Source organism: Hemitrygon akajei, chromosome 1 (genome assembly GCF_048418815.1).
Source record: "Hemitrygon akajei chromosome 1, sHemAka1.3, whole genome shotgun sequence".
Classification (NCBI taxonomy): Eukaryota; Metazoa; Chordata; class Chondrichthyes; order Myliobatiformes; family Dasyatidae; genus Hemitrygon; species Hemitrygon akajei.
This window is the reverse complement of record NC_133124.1, coordinates 205,643,433-205,660,066: the sequence shown is the minus strand read 5'-3', so window position 1 is coordinate 205,660,066 and position 16,634 is coordinate 205,643,433. Positions and strand designations below refer to the sequence as shown.

The 16,634-nt window shown below is 48.0% G+C and overlaps 1 protein-coding gene across 2 annotated transcripts in view; it reads left to right on the top strand.

Annotated features, from left to right (window-relative positions):
- LOC140734759 (cytoplasmic polyadenylation element-binding protein 2-like) overlaps positions 1 to 11,156 on the top strand; it is a 71,120-nt gene extending 59,964 nt beyond the window's left edge. The window contains exons 8-9 of one of the 2 annotated variants that reach the window (XM_073059220.1): positions 7,755 to 7,821; positions 10,881 to 11,156. In XM_073059220.1, coding sequence (XP_072915321.1) covers positions 7,755 to 7,805 — 51 coding nt within the window. In that variant the 3' untranslated portion in view covers positions 7,806 to 7,821; positions 10,881 to 11,156. Of the gene's footprint in view, positions 1 to 3,233; positions 4,687 to 7,754; positions 7,822 to 10,880 lie in introns of those variants that run through there. The other variant, XM_073059210.1, reaches the window with a different exon arrangement.
- The last annotated feature ends 5,478 nt before the right edge of the window (positions 11,157 to 16,634 follow it).

Sequence of the window (16,634 nt, the reverse complement as noted above, 5' to 3'; positions counted from 1 at the left end):
CTAAACCGCGCAACTTTGGAACTTCGGCGGAAGAAGCCCTCATGGTCATGAGGAGAATGTACAAATTCCGTACGGTGGGAATTGAACCCAGATCTCAAAACTGGTTAGATAACAGCATTACACTAAACACAATGCTCGATTGCCACCCTACTTGTCACAGTAAATAGGTCCGCTGCGGTGTAGCAATGGGGAGGAGGGCTAAAATTTAGTTGCAAAGAGATAAAGTAAATTGAGGTATAGAAATCAGAGTCACGCAATATTGAAACAGGCCCTTCAGCCCGTCGAGTTTATTCTGACCATCTTGCACTCTTAACAAATCCTGTATTTTTCTCACCAATTCCTCCCAGATTCAATCACTCACACGCCAGGGGTAATATATGGGAGGAAATCAGAGTACCCGAGGGAGACCTGCGCAGTCACAGGCAAACTCCACACGGACAGCACCCGAGGTCGGGATTGTACCTGGGTCGCTGGAGGTGTGCGCCTGCAAAGATGAGAGTCCAAGTTGAGTTGGTTGTTGTCAGGACAGCTCTATGTATTCCCAGGCGCAATGAGGAGCTCGCTTGTGGTGACAGCACAGGCACAGAGCATCAGAGGTGTAACCTTCACAAGGAAAACTCAAATTAAACAGAAGTTATACAAAATTATACAAGAGATGAAACAACTGGAGCAAAACAAGTGCACTGCAGTGCAAGGTGGCTGTAGTGTTGTCATACTGAGGTAGTGCCATACTGACCATAAAGAGCAGAATTAGGCCATTCAGCCCAAGTCTGCTCTGCTATTTCATCATGGCTGATCCAGTTTCCCCCTCAGCCCTGTTCTCCTGCCTTCTCCCTGTTAACTTTCACGCCCTGAACCTATCTACTCCGCCTTAAATGCACTCAAAGATCTGGTCTTCACGGCCGCCTGCAGCAATGAAATCTACAGATTTACCACCCTCCGGGTAAAGAAACTCCTCCTCACCTCCTTTGCAAATAGACGTCCCTCTGCTCTGAGGCTGTGCCCTCTAGTCCTATACTTGCCCACCAAAGGAAATATCCTCCCCACAGCCACTCTATTGAGGCTTTTCAACATTTGATAGGTTTCAGTGAGATCCCCTCCTCATTCTTTTAAATTCCAGCAAGTACAGGCCCGCAGCCTTCGACTGCTCCTCATATGATAAGCTTTTCATTCCTGAAATCATTCTTGTGAGCCTCCTCTGCTCACTGTCCTAAATAACAGGCCCAAAACTGCTCACAATCCTCCAAGTGAGGCCTCACCAGTGCCCTATAAAGCCTCAGCATTGCACCCTACCTTTATATTTTCTTCTTGAAACAAACGCTAACGTTGCATTTGCCTTCCTCACCACAGACTCAACTTGCAAATTAACTTCTAGGGAATCCTGCACAAGGACTCCCCAAGTCCCTTCGCACCTCAAGATTTTTGAATTTTCTCCCCACTATTTAGTGGGGCAGTGATTAAGGTTGTGCCAGTGGTTCGACAACTGAGTGGTTGAAGGGAAATAGCTGTTTTCGAACCTGGGACTTCAGGATTCTGTACCCTCCAGTCCTGCTGAAGGGTTTTGGCCCGAAACGTCGACTGTACTCTTTTCCACAGATGCTGCCTGGCCTGCTGAGTTCCTCCAGCATTTTGTGTGCGTTGCTCTGGCTTCTCTTACCCCACAAATGCTGTCTCAATTGTTAAGGGCCCCCTACCACTATTTTTTAGTTAATATTCCTGCCATCCTCAATTTTTTTTTTGTGTGTGTGTTTCTCAGTTCCCGTTGCTTTAGTGCCTGTTGCAAATCGAGTTCTCGGCCAGACGTCGGTCCTGCACCTTCTGGAGGTTTCCTGTCATAGACTCGAGCGGGATTTGAATCCACAGGTCACTGAGTAAAGTTGAACAACACAGCATTAGGGTGGGGAGAGGATTAGCGTTAACCTTTCTCTCTTTGGTCTACGTGGTAACACCTCCTTACTCCAGGAGCGTGGGACCAGCCGGGCTCCCTACATTGTGGGATGAAGGATGGTTCGGAGGGTTTTCCGGCTTCTCGCTGGGTGGTACTCCACCCAACCCCGTTGACTGTGGGCAACACAAGATTCTACAGGTGCTGGAATCCAGAGCAACGCGCAATCTGCTGGGGGGATCTCAGCCTGCCCGGCAGCATCTCTGAGCAGAAGAGGAATGGTCGACATTTGAGCGTGGAAACCCTCCACTGGGGACTAGAGCAGAGAAAGTTGGTGAGGGGAAATGGTGAGACAGAAGCCCCAAGACTGATGGATTGAGGAGGGGTATGAGATGATGGGGGTAGGGGAGGAGAGTTTGGGGGTGGAGGGTGGAATTGGAAGATGGTCACCAGTGAATGATGGGTGGAAATGACAAGGAGAAATAAACTGGGAGGCAGATGGAGCCAGGTGGAGATTACTGCCAGAAGGAGATGAGCAGGAACATAAGGGAGTCCCAGTGCTGGACTCCACAGGTTTCTCCTTGACTCACCACGGTGTCTGGTTCTGATTCCACCTCCCCTAATGGATCCGATTTTCACCTCTGTTGCTCGTCAGATTCCAAGGCAGGTAGATCCTTGTGCGTCTCCCTCCAGCTTCCATCTCCAACCTCCTACTACCTCTGTGCCTCAGACTTAATTTCCAAACGCAGGAGATTCTGCATATGCTGGAAATACTGAACAGGGTGCACACGTGCACACGCTCTCTCACACGCCCAGAATGCTGAAGGAGCTTAGCGAGTCAGGCAGCATGAAGGGTCACAGCCCAAACTGTCCACTGTGCGTGCCCCTCCATAGATGCTGCCTGACTTGCCGAGTTCCTCCAGCATTTTGTTGTGTATTGTTCCTTTATTGATTTTCTCTCTTTGCCTCCGTTCATTGTTTACCTACCAGCTCTGTATCTCCTTCCCCACCTCTTTCACCCTTCCTCAGTCCACCGCTCGCATCAGGCTCCTGTCTCACCGCTTTTCCTCTATATGCTCTCCAGTCTGAGTCCTAATGCAGCATTCCGACCCCGAGCACGGTCAGTTTCTTTCTCTTTTCCCCCTCGGATGCTGCTCGACCGGCTGAGTTCTTCCGGTAGCTCCCCTGCTTTCCCTGTTAACAGCGGGACTGCAGGGTCCAGTGCTGGGGGGAGGATTTTGGTGTGCTGGAGGTGGGGAGGAGAGGCTCGGAGAGGGGTGGGCGGGGAGAGGTCACGTATTGAGGCTGCAAAAAAAAAAAAATGATCCGGATTCCCGTTGCTCGGCAGGTGGAGGTGAAGCCGTATGTCCTGGTGGACCAGCTGTGTGACGAGTGTCAAGGCGCCCACTGCAACGGCAAGTTCGCCCCCTTTTTCTGCGCCAACATCACCTGCCTGCAGTACTACTGTGACTACTGCTGGACCAGCATCCACTCCCAGGCAGGACGCGAGTACCACAAGCCTCTGGTGAAAGAAGGAGGGGAAAGGCTGAGACAGCTCCCCTTCCGCTGGAGCTAAGACACCTGGCCCAAAACCCACCACCCTGTGGGACTTGGACGTCCGTACCTAGTGGCTGTTTGTTAATTGGCCCATTCCTTTATTTAGAAGTGTTTGTGCACCGAATTTTCTTACCCAGTATATCTTTTGATTAATTATTTTTAAAGCAGAGAGGTTTGGTTTTGGGTGAAGAGCTAACCGGAGGGAACGACTGGAGCTTGTTTCTTGTTTTTTGAAGGGGTGGGGTGGGTTCCCCGCTTAAGGTTTCCTCTTTGTAGCACCAGGAAGGTGGAATGTTGAGTTCTGAGCACCGTGGCTGGAGGAAGGGTCCCGTAGGGCAAGACTGAGGTTAATTGAGGGAGGGAGGGAGGGAGGGAGGGATGGGCTGGCGATTTTGTTTCAACAATTTGCAGTGAGCGGGGTTGCACACAGGGTAGAGTTTGGAGAGAACAAGCAGAGCCCTGGTTAGAGGGCTTGCCTGGCTGAAAACACTCGCATGTTCCGTGGTCAATAGTCAACTACTTCCACATGGGTTACGCTTCACTACTGACCCTGTGACTGTGCTACTGATCTCTCTCTCCCCCCATGGCCCCACTCACCAATCTTCTACCCCTCCCACCGCGGCCCCGCCCACTGATCCCCCCCGTGGCCCCGCCCACTGATCTCTCCCCGCCACCTCCACTCCACGGCCCCGCCCATCAATCCCTCCCCCCACAGTCCCGCTCTCAAATCTGATCCTCCCATCCCCGAACCCATGGGCCCCACGTACCAGTTCCCCACACCCCCACCCATCCCCCTCACATGGCCCAGCCGACCACTCTCCCCCCCTCCCCCCATGACCCTATCCACCATTCCCCGTGCATGGCTGTTCCTAGTAACCCACCCCCAATTTTCACATGGCCCTGCCTAGCGGCCCCCCCCCCCCACATCTTTATTATGGGTGCTCCCCTCCTTTCATTTCCCTACTGACACGTCCAACTAACCCCATGGCCGTATCTGTCTACCCATTCGTGATCGTGGCCCCGTCCCAGTCCACAGAACGGGTTCTGTCTGCGTCACCCTCACCCCGCCACCATTCTGATTCCATCTCCACACCGTCCGTCCTTGTACCCACCGCACACTCCCCTCCGTCACTGACTACGCATGATTACACCGTACCCCCAAGTTAATTTTCACTCGCACACCCCTCTCCTGTCACTCTCACCCCCCCCCCCCCCATTGGGGATCACTCCCCAAATCCAACCCCCCCCCCCCCCCCCTTTTCCCCCCACTAAACATCACCCCCTCAGGTCTACAGATGTTGAGAAGGGGTCTGGCTGCCTTGCACCTGTTGTGGACTGTTTCCCGTCAACATTATCACCCATTGACACCCCGACCTGCTGAAATTGGTGGGACAGTGACACCGAGGAGCCCAAGACCCAGTGGAAGGGAGAGTTGACAGAGATTTGGACCGAGTTACACCCTCCAGTAAGTCCTGTCTCTGGAAGAGTCCTCATTCTCTCCCCCCCCCCCCTGTATGTGAGAGCCATTTGATGGGGTGATCAGTGAGATGGACTTGCCACTTGGATTATCTACAATGGCAGTGAAGATATTGGCCAGCTCCCGACGAGGGGCAGGGAGGTATGTGCCCAGCTCTTGTCTCCTTTACTCTGCCCGAGCAGCTCTGGCGAGGTCTGATTCCAGACACTGAGTGCACACAGCAAGTCTTCAGACGTGGTTGCAGTGTGGAATGAGGTCGGGCTTGGTCTCCCTCCACGTTCAGACCCACAGCACGAGCCTGTACTGGCAGGGCGGTGCAGAGGCAACACCTCCACAGTCTGGGAGCATTTGAGATGTGTAAAACACTCTCTCGCCCCCTCGATCTCTCTAACACTTTTTCCACCACTGCTGCCCTGGGCAATCTGAGATGCCACCAGCCCAGCCCAAGGTTTGTTGTCTTTTGCCCTTCAGTGCTTCCCCTTCCCCTCTGAGTCCGGTGCTGTCGCAGCGGGGCTGGTGAGTGAGGTCCGTGCCGTGTGTCACTGGGCAACTCACCTCCTCACAATGGGTCAAACCCAGGAGGATGGGCTGATTGGCTCGTGGAGCAGGGATTGAAGAGGGTGGTGTGGTTGAGGGGTGTGGAGGGGACACAGAGTGGTTGCTCTGTCTGCCACTGGGGTGAAGTGTGATCAGACTGACTGCTGAAAGTTTAGTGCTGTTCTCTCACTCATCTGTTTGGCGGTGGAGATATCATGTGACCCTTGCAGCGGGCTGTGGAGGGTCGTGCGCGTGCGCGCGCATCTTGGCCCTGTCAGAACAAGGGTGAACTCGTGTGAGGTGATCTGCACTCGGCCACTACAGGGGTTCAAGTGAGCTGGCCCAGTGGCATGTCCATCCTGGCCAATCAGCAGAGCCAACTGCCTGTGCTTGACCAATGGCAGAGCCACTTGCCTGCCTGAACTGGCCAATGGCAGAGCCAGCAGCCTTTCCACCCCAGTGATTGGCCATGCCGAATGTTCACCCTTGCCAATGGGGAAGCTGGTCTGGACTGAGTGGGATCATTTAGCACGTGGATTAGATGGGGTTTGGGGAAGTGAGGGAAGGTGATGCAAGGTGAGAGGAGGTGAGGGAAGGGGAGGTGTGGGGATTTCACTTGAGGTAGTCTGAGGTCATGTGCCCAACAGACAGGACAGGGGGAGACACGGAGCCGACAAGCTACCAAGTTCCGGCTGTTGTCTCACTGGGGGTGGGGGGCGGGGGGGGGTTGGTTTGGGGTGGAGGAGAAGAATCACACAGGGCTCAGTTTGCACAGAAAGCACTTTAGCACAGCCTCCCCCTCCTCCCTTACAGTGAAGCAAAGCCCCCACCCAACACAACCCGGCTTGGAGCAGAGTGATCGACACTCACATTGTTTTCTCTTATTAATCAGATAATCTTTCTATTAATAATTACCATGTGTGATTGTGGCCCTTGGATCATGCAGCACTGTTCTGAGAGGTTTTCAGGGATAGTACACTTAATGTGCTCTCTTAAATTCCAACCCCTCACCCATCAATCCACACTAATCCCAACACCCATGCACTTTGCAATCCCATAGAACAGGTGGCCAGGACCGTTTGGCACAGGTAATTCCCTGGATATCTCCAGGCATCGGTTTGGATCAGTTGGACGGTGCGAGAGATTAACTACGAAGCATTAATTACAAGTTAAATTCCCTCAGAATCCCCTCCCTTCCGGGTTTTTGAGATAACTCATGGGTTCCCGGGGTTTTGGAACTAGAGGGCACAAAAGAAAGGAAGGCCCGAGCACGGAAGTTAACTCTAAATCCATCTCTACCGCTGCTTGGGCTTCGTGGCAAAGGAAGGTTTCGGCTCTCCTGGTACGTCAAGGTGCTCCAGCAGCAAACACTGAGGGTATCGTGTCACACGGTAGGTCTGTCCTGCCCCAAGTGCCCCTGTGCCGGCCGGAAGCCGGAGGAGACCTCCAGGCTGATGGTGCAGTGGGACATCTCTAGCATAATGCGGCCAAGAGCAGGTTAACGTGGGCTTAAAACGGTGTGGTTGGGGGGGGGAGCATTGTGAAGCCAAGTCTCTCTGGAAGATGCCTTTCAAGGCAAAGTGGAAAGGTGGGAGCCAACTTGGAGAGGTGGTAGCATCATAACCAAAAGTAGGGTGGTGGGCAGTGAGAGAGAGAAAATGACTTCCTTGTATAGTGTCTGTTCCTTGGATTCAGATTTAACATACCTAATAACACAACATCTTGTAAACAAACTACCAGAGTTTGGAATATTTCACACTTGAACTAGGTTGTAGCAGTTTTGTAAAAACAAAATATATAAATCAGTAAATGAGATGCTGCTTTTTTCTACTAAGGAGTCACATGATTTTTGTATTTTTGTATTGCAACTTTATCGTCCAGTGATGTTTTCTATTACTAATGGTTGTATGTAATGTCGAACATGAACATGTGACTCTGTAGATATATAGTAGATACCTCAGATTTTTTTTCAATTTTAAAATCTTATTTTTTTTCTCTGAAATAAATATATTTCGGTTCTGCAAAGACTGACAGATAATTTATCTTTTAGTTTAGTTTGGAAATAACATATAATTATATAAATATATATTATATAAAAGGCAGTATGCACACTGTAAAATTTAAAAAATGTATCAAGTCTTGAGGTAAAATGTTTAACAATGAGAATTTGATTTGCCAAATAAATGCTTGATTTATGTGAGTATTTTGTTGAATTGTTTTTATTGGTTCAAGTAACTTACATGCCGGTTAAGGGTCAAGTGGTTGTTGAAAATGTTGGTCACCGTGTTCCTTTTCTAGGAAAGGATGTGTCAGCACTGGAGAGGGTCCAGAGGAGATTCTCAAGAATGATTCTGGGAATGAAAAGGTACGAGTAGTGTTTGATGGCCTTGGGTCTGTACTCAATAGGGTTTAGAAGTGTGGGGAGGCAGGTTAGAATCTCATTGAAACCTCTCAAACCTGTCGTTGATACAGTGGATGCAGAGAGGATGTTTCCTGCAGTGGTGGAGTCTAGGACCAGAGGGCACATCCTCAGAATAGAGCAGGGGTTCCCGACCTGGGGTCCAACGGCAGGTAAAAAGGAACAGTATGTAAAGCCTCAGAAGTTAGAATCAAACCAAGCGCAAGAGCAGTATAAAGAAGCCAGGAAAAAGAACTAAAGAAGGGAATTAGGAAAGCCAGGACGGGCCATGAGAAGTCCTTGGCAAGTAGGATTAAGATGAATCCCAAGGCATTCTATACATACATCAAGAGTAAGAGGATAAATAGGGAGAGGGTGGGACCACTCGAGGATAAAGGGGGGAACATTTGCTAGGATGTGGAGAATGTAAATGAGGTAATTAATGAGTGCTTCAGTATTTACCAAGGAAAAAGACTTGGAGGACCAGGAGATCAGTATAAATATGATTAGGCGTTTAGAGGTCAATGAGCAGGAGGTGTTGGGCCTCCTCGTGAGTGCTGGGGTGGATAAATCCCCAGGGCCTGATGAGATTTGCCCCAGGTTATTGAAGGAGACGAGATTGCTGGGGCCTTGACTAGCATCTTGTGTGTCTTTTCTAGCCACAGGTGAGAACCTGGAGGTGGCTAATGTTACACCTCCAGTTAAGAAGGGAACAAGGGAAAACCCTGGAAATTATAGATCGGTGAACCTTGCATCAGTTGTAGGGGAATTGCTGCACAAAATTCTTAGGGATAGGATATTTGAGAATTTGGAAACTCGTGGCCTGATTAAGGAGAGCCAGCATGGATTTTTGTGGGGCAGGTCGTGTCTTATCAACTTGATTGAGTTTTTTGACAAGATGATGAGAGAGATTAATGAGGGTAGGGCAGTGGATATTGTCTACATGGATTTTAGTAAGGCTTTTGACAAAGGCCCTCATGGGTGTCTAATCCAGAAGATTAAGATTCATGAACTCCAAAGTGAACTGGCTGTTTGGATTCAGAACTGATCTGTGGATAGAAGACAGAGGGGAGTGGTTGAAGGGGTTTACTTGAGCTGGGGGTCTATAATTAGTGGTGCTCTGCAGTGATCTGTGCTGAGGCCTCTGCTGCTTGTGGTGTATCTAAGTGACCTGGATGAAAATGTAGATGGGTAGGTTAGTACGTTTGCGGATGATACCAAGATTGGTGGAGTTGTGGATAATGTAAAAGACTGACAAAGAATACAGCACGATATAGATCAGTTGCAGAAATGGGCAGAGTGGTGGCAGATGGAGTTTAACCCAGATAGATGTGAGGTGTTGCACCTTGGGAGGGCAAATACGAGAAGACAGTACACTGTTGAGGGCAAGATCCTTAACAGTGTTGCTGAGCAGAGGGATCTTCGTGGCCAAGTTCATTGCTCCTTGAAAGTGGCTACACAGGTTGATAAGGTGGTTAAGAAGGCTTATGAAATGCTTGTTTTTATTAGCCATGGCACTGAGCTCAAAAGTCAGGAGGATACGTTGCGACTTTATAAAACTCTGGAGTATTACATAGTCTTGTTCGCTCTGCTATAGGTAGGATGTTGAGGCATTGGTGCAGAAGAGTTTTACCAGGATACTGCATGTGCTATCATGAGAGGCAGGATCAACTTGGGTTGTTTTCTCTGGAGTTTCAGAGGCTGAGGGGAGATCTGATAGAGGTTTATAAGATTATGAGAGAAATAGAGTAGATGGAGAATCTGTTTCCCTGGGTTGAAATGTCTAATGTCAGAGGGCATACGTTGAAAGTGAGAGGGGGTAGTTTCAGACGAGATGTGAGGGGTAAGTTTTATTTTACTCAGAGTGGTGGATGCCTGGAATGTGCTGCCCGGTATGATGGTCGAGGCTAATACATTGGGGGCTCTTCAGAGACATTTAGGCACATGGATGTAAGGAAGATGGAGGGATATGGACTGTGTAGGTAGGAGGGATTAGTTCTTGGGTGTTTCTGATTTGCTCTTTAGCTGGTTCGGCACAACATTGCGGGCTGAATGGCCTGCTCCTGTGCTGTACTGTTCTATGCTTTCTATTTAAAACCCGCTCTGCTCAATTACGCCCATGTGACTAATTAACCCACTAACCCGTGCTTCTTTGGAAAATGTGCGAGGAAACTGGAGCACTTGGAGGAAGTCCATGCAGTTATGGGGAGAACGTACAGATCCCTTACAGACATCAGCGGGAATCGAACCCGGGTCTAAGGCACTGAAATAATGTTAAGTCAGCCACTCCACTACCTTGGGCGGTAGGCAGAAATGTTAGCGCGCGGGGCACGGTGTGTCGAAAGACATGTTGCTCTGCTGGCCGACTCTGAATCTCTTGTCAGAACGTGCAAACTCCACTTGGACAGCACCACAGGTCAGGAACAAAGCCGGCAGCTGGCGGCAAGCGTTCAGTGAGCTGAAGAACCTTCCTCGGTGCTGTATGACTCTAGACCCGAGGGATGGGAACATTTCAGAGCACTGCACAGGAAAACCAAAGTAATGATGAGGAAAGGGAAGTCAGAATGTGAGAGTTGCCCAGTGGGAAAAGTTAGGCAGGTTGTGACCTGGATCGATGATTCAGTCGGGTTGGTGAAAGACGTCTCCATGTTTACATGTGACACAAGGCTAGGTGGCAGTGTGGGGCTGTGAGAAGCTCGATGCAGTTATGTACAAGCCAAGTGAATAGTAAGGACAGTGGAAGATGTCCTTCTTCTCAGTAGGGGAGTCTAAAACTAGAAGGCATAGTTTTTAAGGTGAGAGGGGAAATTTTTAAAAGGGACTTGGGGGCAGTTTCTTCATACCCAGGCTGGTAGCTATATGGAACAAGCTGTAGAGGCATATGCAGTGGCAACGCTCAAAAGACATTTAGATATGCAGGTGGGAAAGGCTTAGAGGGATATGAGTTGGGACAAGCTCCGATGGGCATCTTGGTTGGTATGAACAAGTTTGGCCAATAGACCTGTTTCTATTTTGCATAATTTTAGTGACTCCCCTCTGTGGACTCTGCTCAACCTCTCCCGCCTGAGAAAAGCTGCCATCACGATCCCCAGACATTCTCTCTTCTCCTGCCTTCTATTGGGTATAAGATGCAAACGTTTGAAAATGCACACCACCAACCTGATGGACAACTTCTATCTGCAGTTTTAAGACTGGACAAACCTCCGGTGCAATAAAGTTCTTGACTTTGAGGTGGCAAGGTGGAGATATGTGTCTATCAAAGGAGGTGTAAGGTGCTCCTTTTCTTCGCTATCCCGCAGGTCACCATTGAGCAAGGTGTAGTATTTGGTTCAAAGCCATGGGAGCAGGGGGTAGGTGGTCATACGAGTAGCTGGTGCATATCACAAGTCCTGGTAGTGTGACCACCGACACCAGGCAGACAATCTCTGGTAATGGCTGCAGTCACCTCTCTTGTGAAGACACTGCCCAGAAGAAGGCAATGGCAAACCATTCTGTAGAAACACTTGCCAAGGACAATCATGGTCATGGAAAGAACATGGTCACCCAACGAGGCTCATAGAACAAACGATCGAACAAGCTCTTAAACTCACAGTGTACCTTGTTGTACGTCTCATGCTCTATTTTACGCCTGCACTGCACTTTCTCTGCAATTGTAACTGCAACACTACATTCTCGATTCAGTTATTGTTCTTCCCTTTGCCCTACCTCAGTGTACTGAGATGGCGAAACGATTCACATTCAAAACAAAGCTGTTCAGTGTATTTTGGTACAAGTGACAATAGCCGATGACCAAATATCACTTCCTGCCCCTTGATCCATAGACCTGAAGGTTGTATCTCTTCAAGTTCATGTCCAAGGATTGTTTATTTGCAAAGAGAGCGACTCAGTGATACATTTTAGGTAGAGGCAACACACTACTGTGCAAAAGTCTTCGGCGCACATAAATAGCCAGGGTGTCTAAGCCATTTGTACAGTACTGTGATAATGATATATATTGCACTGTACTGCTGCTGCAAAACAAAGTTTCATGACTTTTTTGAGTGATGATAAACCTGATTCTGATCACCGTCATCGTCATTATGTGCCATGCCGTGTAATGTAGACAATCATGGGCTTTCCATGACCGTGATTATTCTTGGCAAGTTTTTCTACAGAAGTTGTTTGCCATTGCCTTCTGGGCAGTGAGTGGCTTTTCAAGGCACGTGACTTCAGCCAGTCTCAATACTCTTCGGAGATTGTCTGCCTGGCGTCAGCGGTCGCATGACCAGGACTTGTGATGTGCACCAGGTACTCATATGACCACCCACCATCTGCTCCGCATGGCTTCACATGACCCTGATCGGAGGAGGGGGTGCTAGACCTTGCCCAAGGGTGACCTATAGGAGGAGGGAAGAAGCACCTTATACCTCTTTTGGTAGAGACGTATCTCCGCCCCACCACCCAACATAGGACATGGGTCTCGATTGTGGAGTGAGAATGGACAGGGGGCAGGGAGAGGGGAATCATAATTGGGGAGAGGGGAGGGTGCAGGAAGCACCAGATATACATTCTGTAGTGGTCAATAAACCAATTTTGAAATCAAATGACCTTGCCTGATGTCTCAGGTCTAGACGTGTCTGCACCTCCGCCGCCTGTCTCACACCCCCCCCGCGGCACTCCATCCTCACCACCCCGACATCCTTTGCTCCCACTAGTTACAAACTCTCCCTCTGCTCCATGTTGACAAGTACAGTACTGTGCAAAAGTCTTAGGCACCCTAGCTCTATACATGGCCTTTTGCACAGTACTGTACCTAATAACGTGGCCTCTGGTAGTCAGTAGTGTGATCACTCCAGTCAAGTATGATGTCCTCCTAAGATGTTATCTATTGGTGGGCCTTCAGGTGGCAATGGAGCCCATCCAGGGTCCACTTATCCTGGAATAGGGGTTTCTCCTTCACCACTTGCTGATGCGATGCTACTTAATTTGGGATGTTCGAGTGGATTCCCTTAATGGAGAATGCCTGTGCCTGACTTTGTTTAACGTGGGGAGGCTGATGCACGGGCAGCCACCACGTGGTCCTGAACAGATCAGGGTCTAGTGGCATGGAATGCAAGATGACAGGAGACACTTCACTACTGCAGCCGTCCTCCGCTTTCACTGCGCTTGCGTCGTCATCTTCCGCCAGCTCCACCGCTGAGGTCTCGGTTGGATCGCTCTTTGGCTTGACCTTTCCGTCATGGGTGACCCTACCAGGAGGTAAGTGCCAGATGGTTAAATTCCAGATTACGTCGCCCTCCAGATCTCAGGAATTCGCAAACCTCTCCACCATGACAAGGTGCCGATTCTCCGTGAAGACACACACACACACACACACACACACACACATATGCAGCACATACAGATGGAATAAGTATTTCATATGATCAGTGTTCTTGCTTAGTGCTTGTTTGAATGTGATGGTTTATTTTGAAGGAACAAGGCTCCTTGAATTCCTGAATAATTGTGCTCCTGCCACGGTGAACAGCTGGGTGATTATGACTGGTGAGAGGGAGGGTTATTATCCTCTCTGTCTGGCCTGGATTCAAACTCATCCCCACGGGGTAAACTGGGCAATATTTCAGCCTGCTCTTTATGGCATAACTCTGCTGAGCGGCCTATTAAAGTGAGACATCTGGCAGGAAGGAAGCTTCCTGCTGACAGCCGGTATGAACGGTGGACAGTTGAGCGCCTGGATCCTGGATCCCTCATGCACAGGGATCACGGAGCAGCAATTAAGGGCCAAATTAGGAGCACGAATTAAAATAGATTGCTTACGCTGGCCATCTAAAACCCAGCAAGTTTCAAACCCCAGAATTCCAATGGGACTTCTAGCTTCTAGTGTCTTGTCTGGCTTTGATCTTGCATTTGAGTTGCTGTAATCTTTAAATAGTGTCTGCACCAGACAATACTGGATTTGGACAGCTGATAGATCATTGGAAATTAAGAACTTTTCTGATAGATGACTGGTGACGGGAGCAGTTCATTAAGTACATGGCAAACTATGCATGCATTAACAGGGGTATAAAATAGTAGAACTGTGCCTGACAAGGGAGGTCAAAGCTATTGTAAAAGCAAAAGAAAGGGCATATAACAATGCAAAAATTAGTGGGAAGATAAAAGATTGGGAAGTTTTTAAAAACCTACAGAGAGCAACTAAAAAATCATTAGAAGGGAAAAGATGAAATATGAAAGCAAACTAGCGAATAATATCGAAGTGGATAGTAAAAGTATTTTTCAAGTACATTAAAAATAAAAGAGAAATGAGAGTGGATATCGGGCCACTAGAAAATGAGGGAGGAGAAATAATAACGGGTACAAGGAGATAGCTGATGAACTAAATGAGTATTTTGCATCAGTGTTCACTGTGGAAGACACAAGCCGTATGCCTGATGTTGTAGTGTGTGAAGGAAGAGAAGTGGGTGCAGTTACTGTTACAAGAGAGGAGGTGCTCAAAAAGCTGAAAGACTTAAAGGGCATAAGTCACCCGGACCAGAGGAACTGAAAGAAGTAGCGTTAGAGGTTGCAGTAGCATTAGAAATGATCTTTCAAAAATCATTGGACTCTGGCATGGTGCCAGAGGACTGGAAAATTGCAAATGTTACTCCAGTCTTTAAGAAAGGAGGAAGGCAGCAGAAAGGAAATTATAGTCTGACCTCAGTGGTTGGGAAGATGTTAGAGTCAATTGTTAAGGATGATGTGATGGAGTACTGGGCGATTCAGGACAAGATAGTGCAAACTCAGCATGGTTTCCTTCAGGGAAAATCCTGCCTGACGATCCTGTTGGAATTCTTTGAGGAGATTAAAGTAGGATAGATAAAGGGGATGCAGTGGATGTTGTATATTTGGACTTTCAGAAGGCCTTTGACAAGGTGCCACACATGAGGCTGCTTACCAAGTTAAAGCCCATGGTATAACAGGAAAGTTACTAATTTTGGCTGATTGGTAGGAGGCAGCAACTGGAATTAAAAGCATACTTTTCTGGTTGGCTGCCAGTGACTAGTGGTGTTCTGCAAGGGTGGTGTTGGGACCACTTCTTTTTATGCAGTATATAAATGATTGAATAGATGACTTTGTTGCCAAGTTTGCAGATGATACGAAGAATGGTGGAGGGGCAGGTAGTGTTGAGGAAACAGGTAGGATGCAGAGGACTTAGACAAATTAGAAGAATGGGCAAGGAAGTGGCAAATGAAACACAACGTTGGAAAATGCATGGTCATGCACTTCGGTAGTAGAAATAAATATGAGGATTATTTTCTAAACAGGGAGAAATTCTGGGAATCTGAGATGCAGAGGGATTTGGGGATTCTTGTGCAGAACACCCTAAAGGTTAACTTGCAGGTTGAGTCAGTGGTGAGGAAGGCAAATGCCATGTTAGCATTCATTTCAAGAGGTCTAGAATACAAGAGCAGAGATGTGATGCTGAGGCTTTATAAGACACTGGTGAGGCCTCACTTTGAGTATTGTGAACAGTTTTGGGTCCTTCTTCATAGAAAAGATGTGCTGGCATTAGAGAGAGTACAGATGAGGTTCACAAGGATGATTCCAGGAATGAAAGGGTTATCATATGAGGAACGTTTGATGACTCTGGGCCTGTTCTCACTGGAATTCAGAAGGATGAAGGAGGATCTCATTGAAAACTTTCAAATATTGAAAAGCCTAGGCAGAGTAGATGTGGAAAGGATGTTTCCCATGGTGGGCAAGTCTTGGACAAGAGGGCACAGCCTCAGGGTAGAGGGGCACCCTTTCAAAACAGAGATGCGGAGAAATTTCTTTAGCCAAAGGGTGGTGAATGTGTGGAATTTGTTGCCACATGCAACTGTGAAGGCCAGGTTGTTGTGTGTATTTAAGGCAGAGATTGATAGGTTCTTGATTGGACATGGTATCAAAGGTTACGGGGAGAAGGGTTGAGGAGGAGATAGGAAAAAAAGGATCAGCCATGATTAAACAATGGAGCAGACTTGATGGGCCAGATGGCCTAATTCTGCTCTTAGGTCTTATAGTCTTATGGTCCTATATTCTGCCATCACAGCTGCCTGGGACCTAAAGATTCTCTCTCCCAGAGGGTTTTGGAGTCCAGGTCATTGGGGGTATTTGAAGAGGAACTAGATGAATTTTAAACCTCTTGGGGATTGAGGGCTGTAGGAAATTGGTGCAAAAAAAGAAACTTGAGGATCTTGGAGTTTACAATCCATAGATTCTTCAGATTCAATAGGATTGTTAAGAAGATGTGTGATGTGTTGACACCCACTCCCAAACTTTCACCTCAATTAAAGGTACCAGAGTCAGTTTATGAAAAATTTTAAAAGGTGCTTTTGTGAAGGAGGATTAAATGTGCTGTGCTTTCTATCCAATTTGATCAAAATAAAAAAATCACGCACACACTCAATAAAAACCTGAAATCAAAACAGAATATGTGGAAATACTCTGCAAGCCTGGTTAGCATCCGTGGAGGAAGAAACCACGCTAACATGTCACAAACAAAATTCTTTTTCAGAGTTGGAAAAGAAGGAAAGCAAATTTGCTTTAAGCCACAGAGAAGATGAGGGAGGGATAATGAATGAGACATACAGAGGATTAGGGTTAGGCTTAACTGGATGAGGCCAGTGTGGCCGTGGTGATGAGCTGTTAATGAAACCTGCTCATGAGAGAGGGAACACACAGAGATGTGAATATAGGGCTGTAGCAACACCGGAGTGGACATTTGTTTTAATCTTTATAAGGAAAAATAACATTAACATGAGGGGGTTGCTCAGTACATT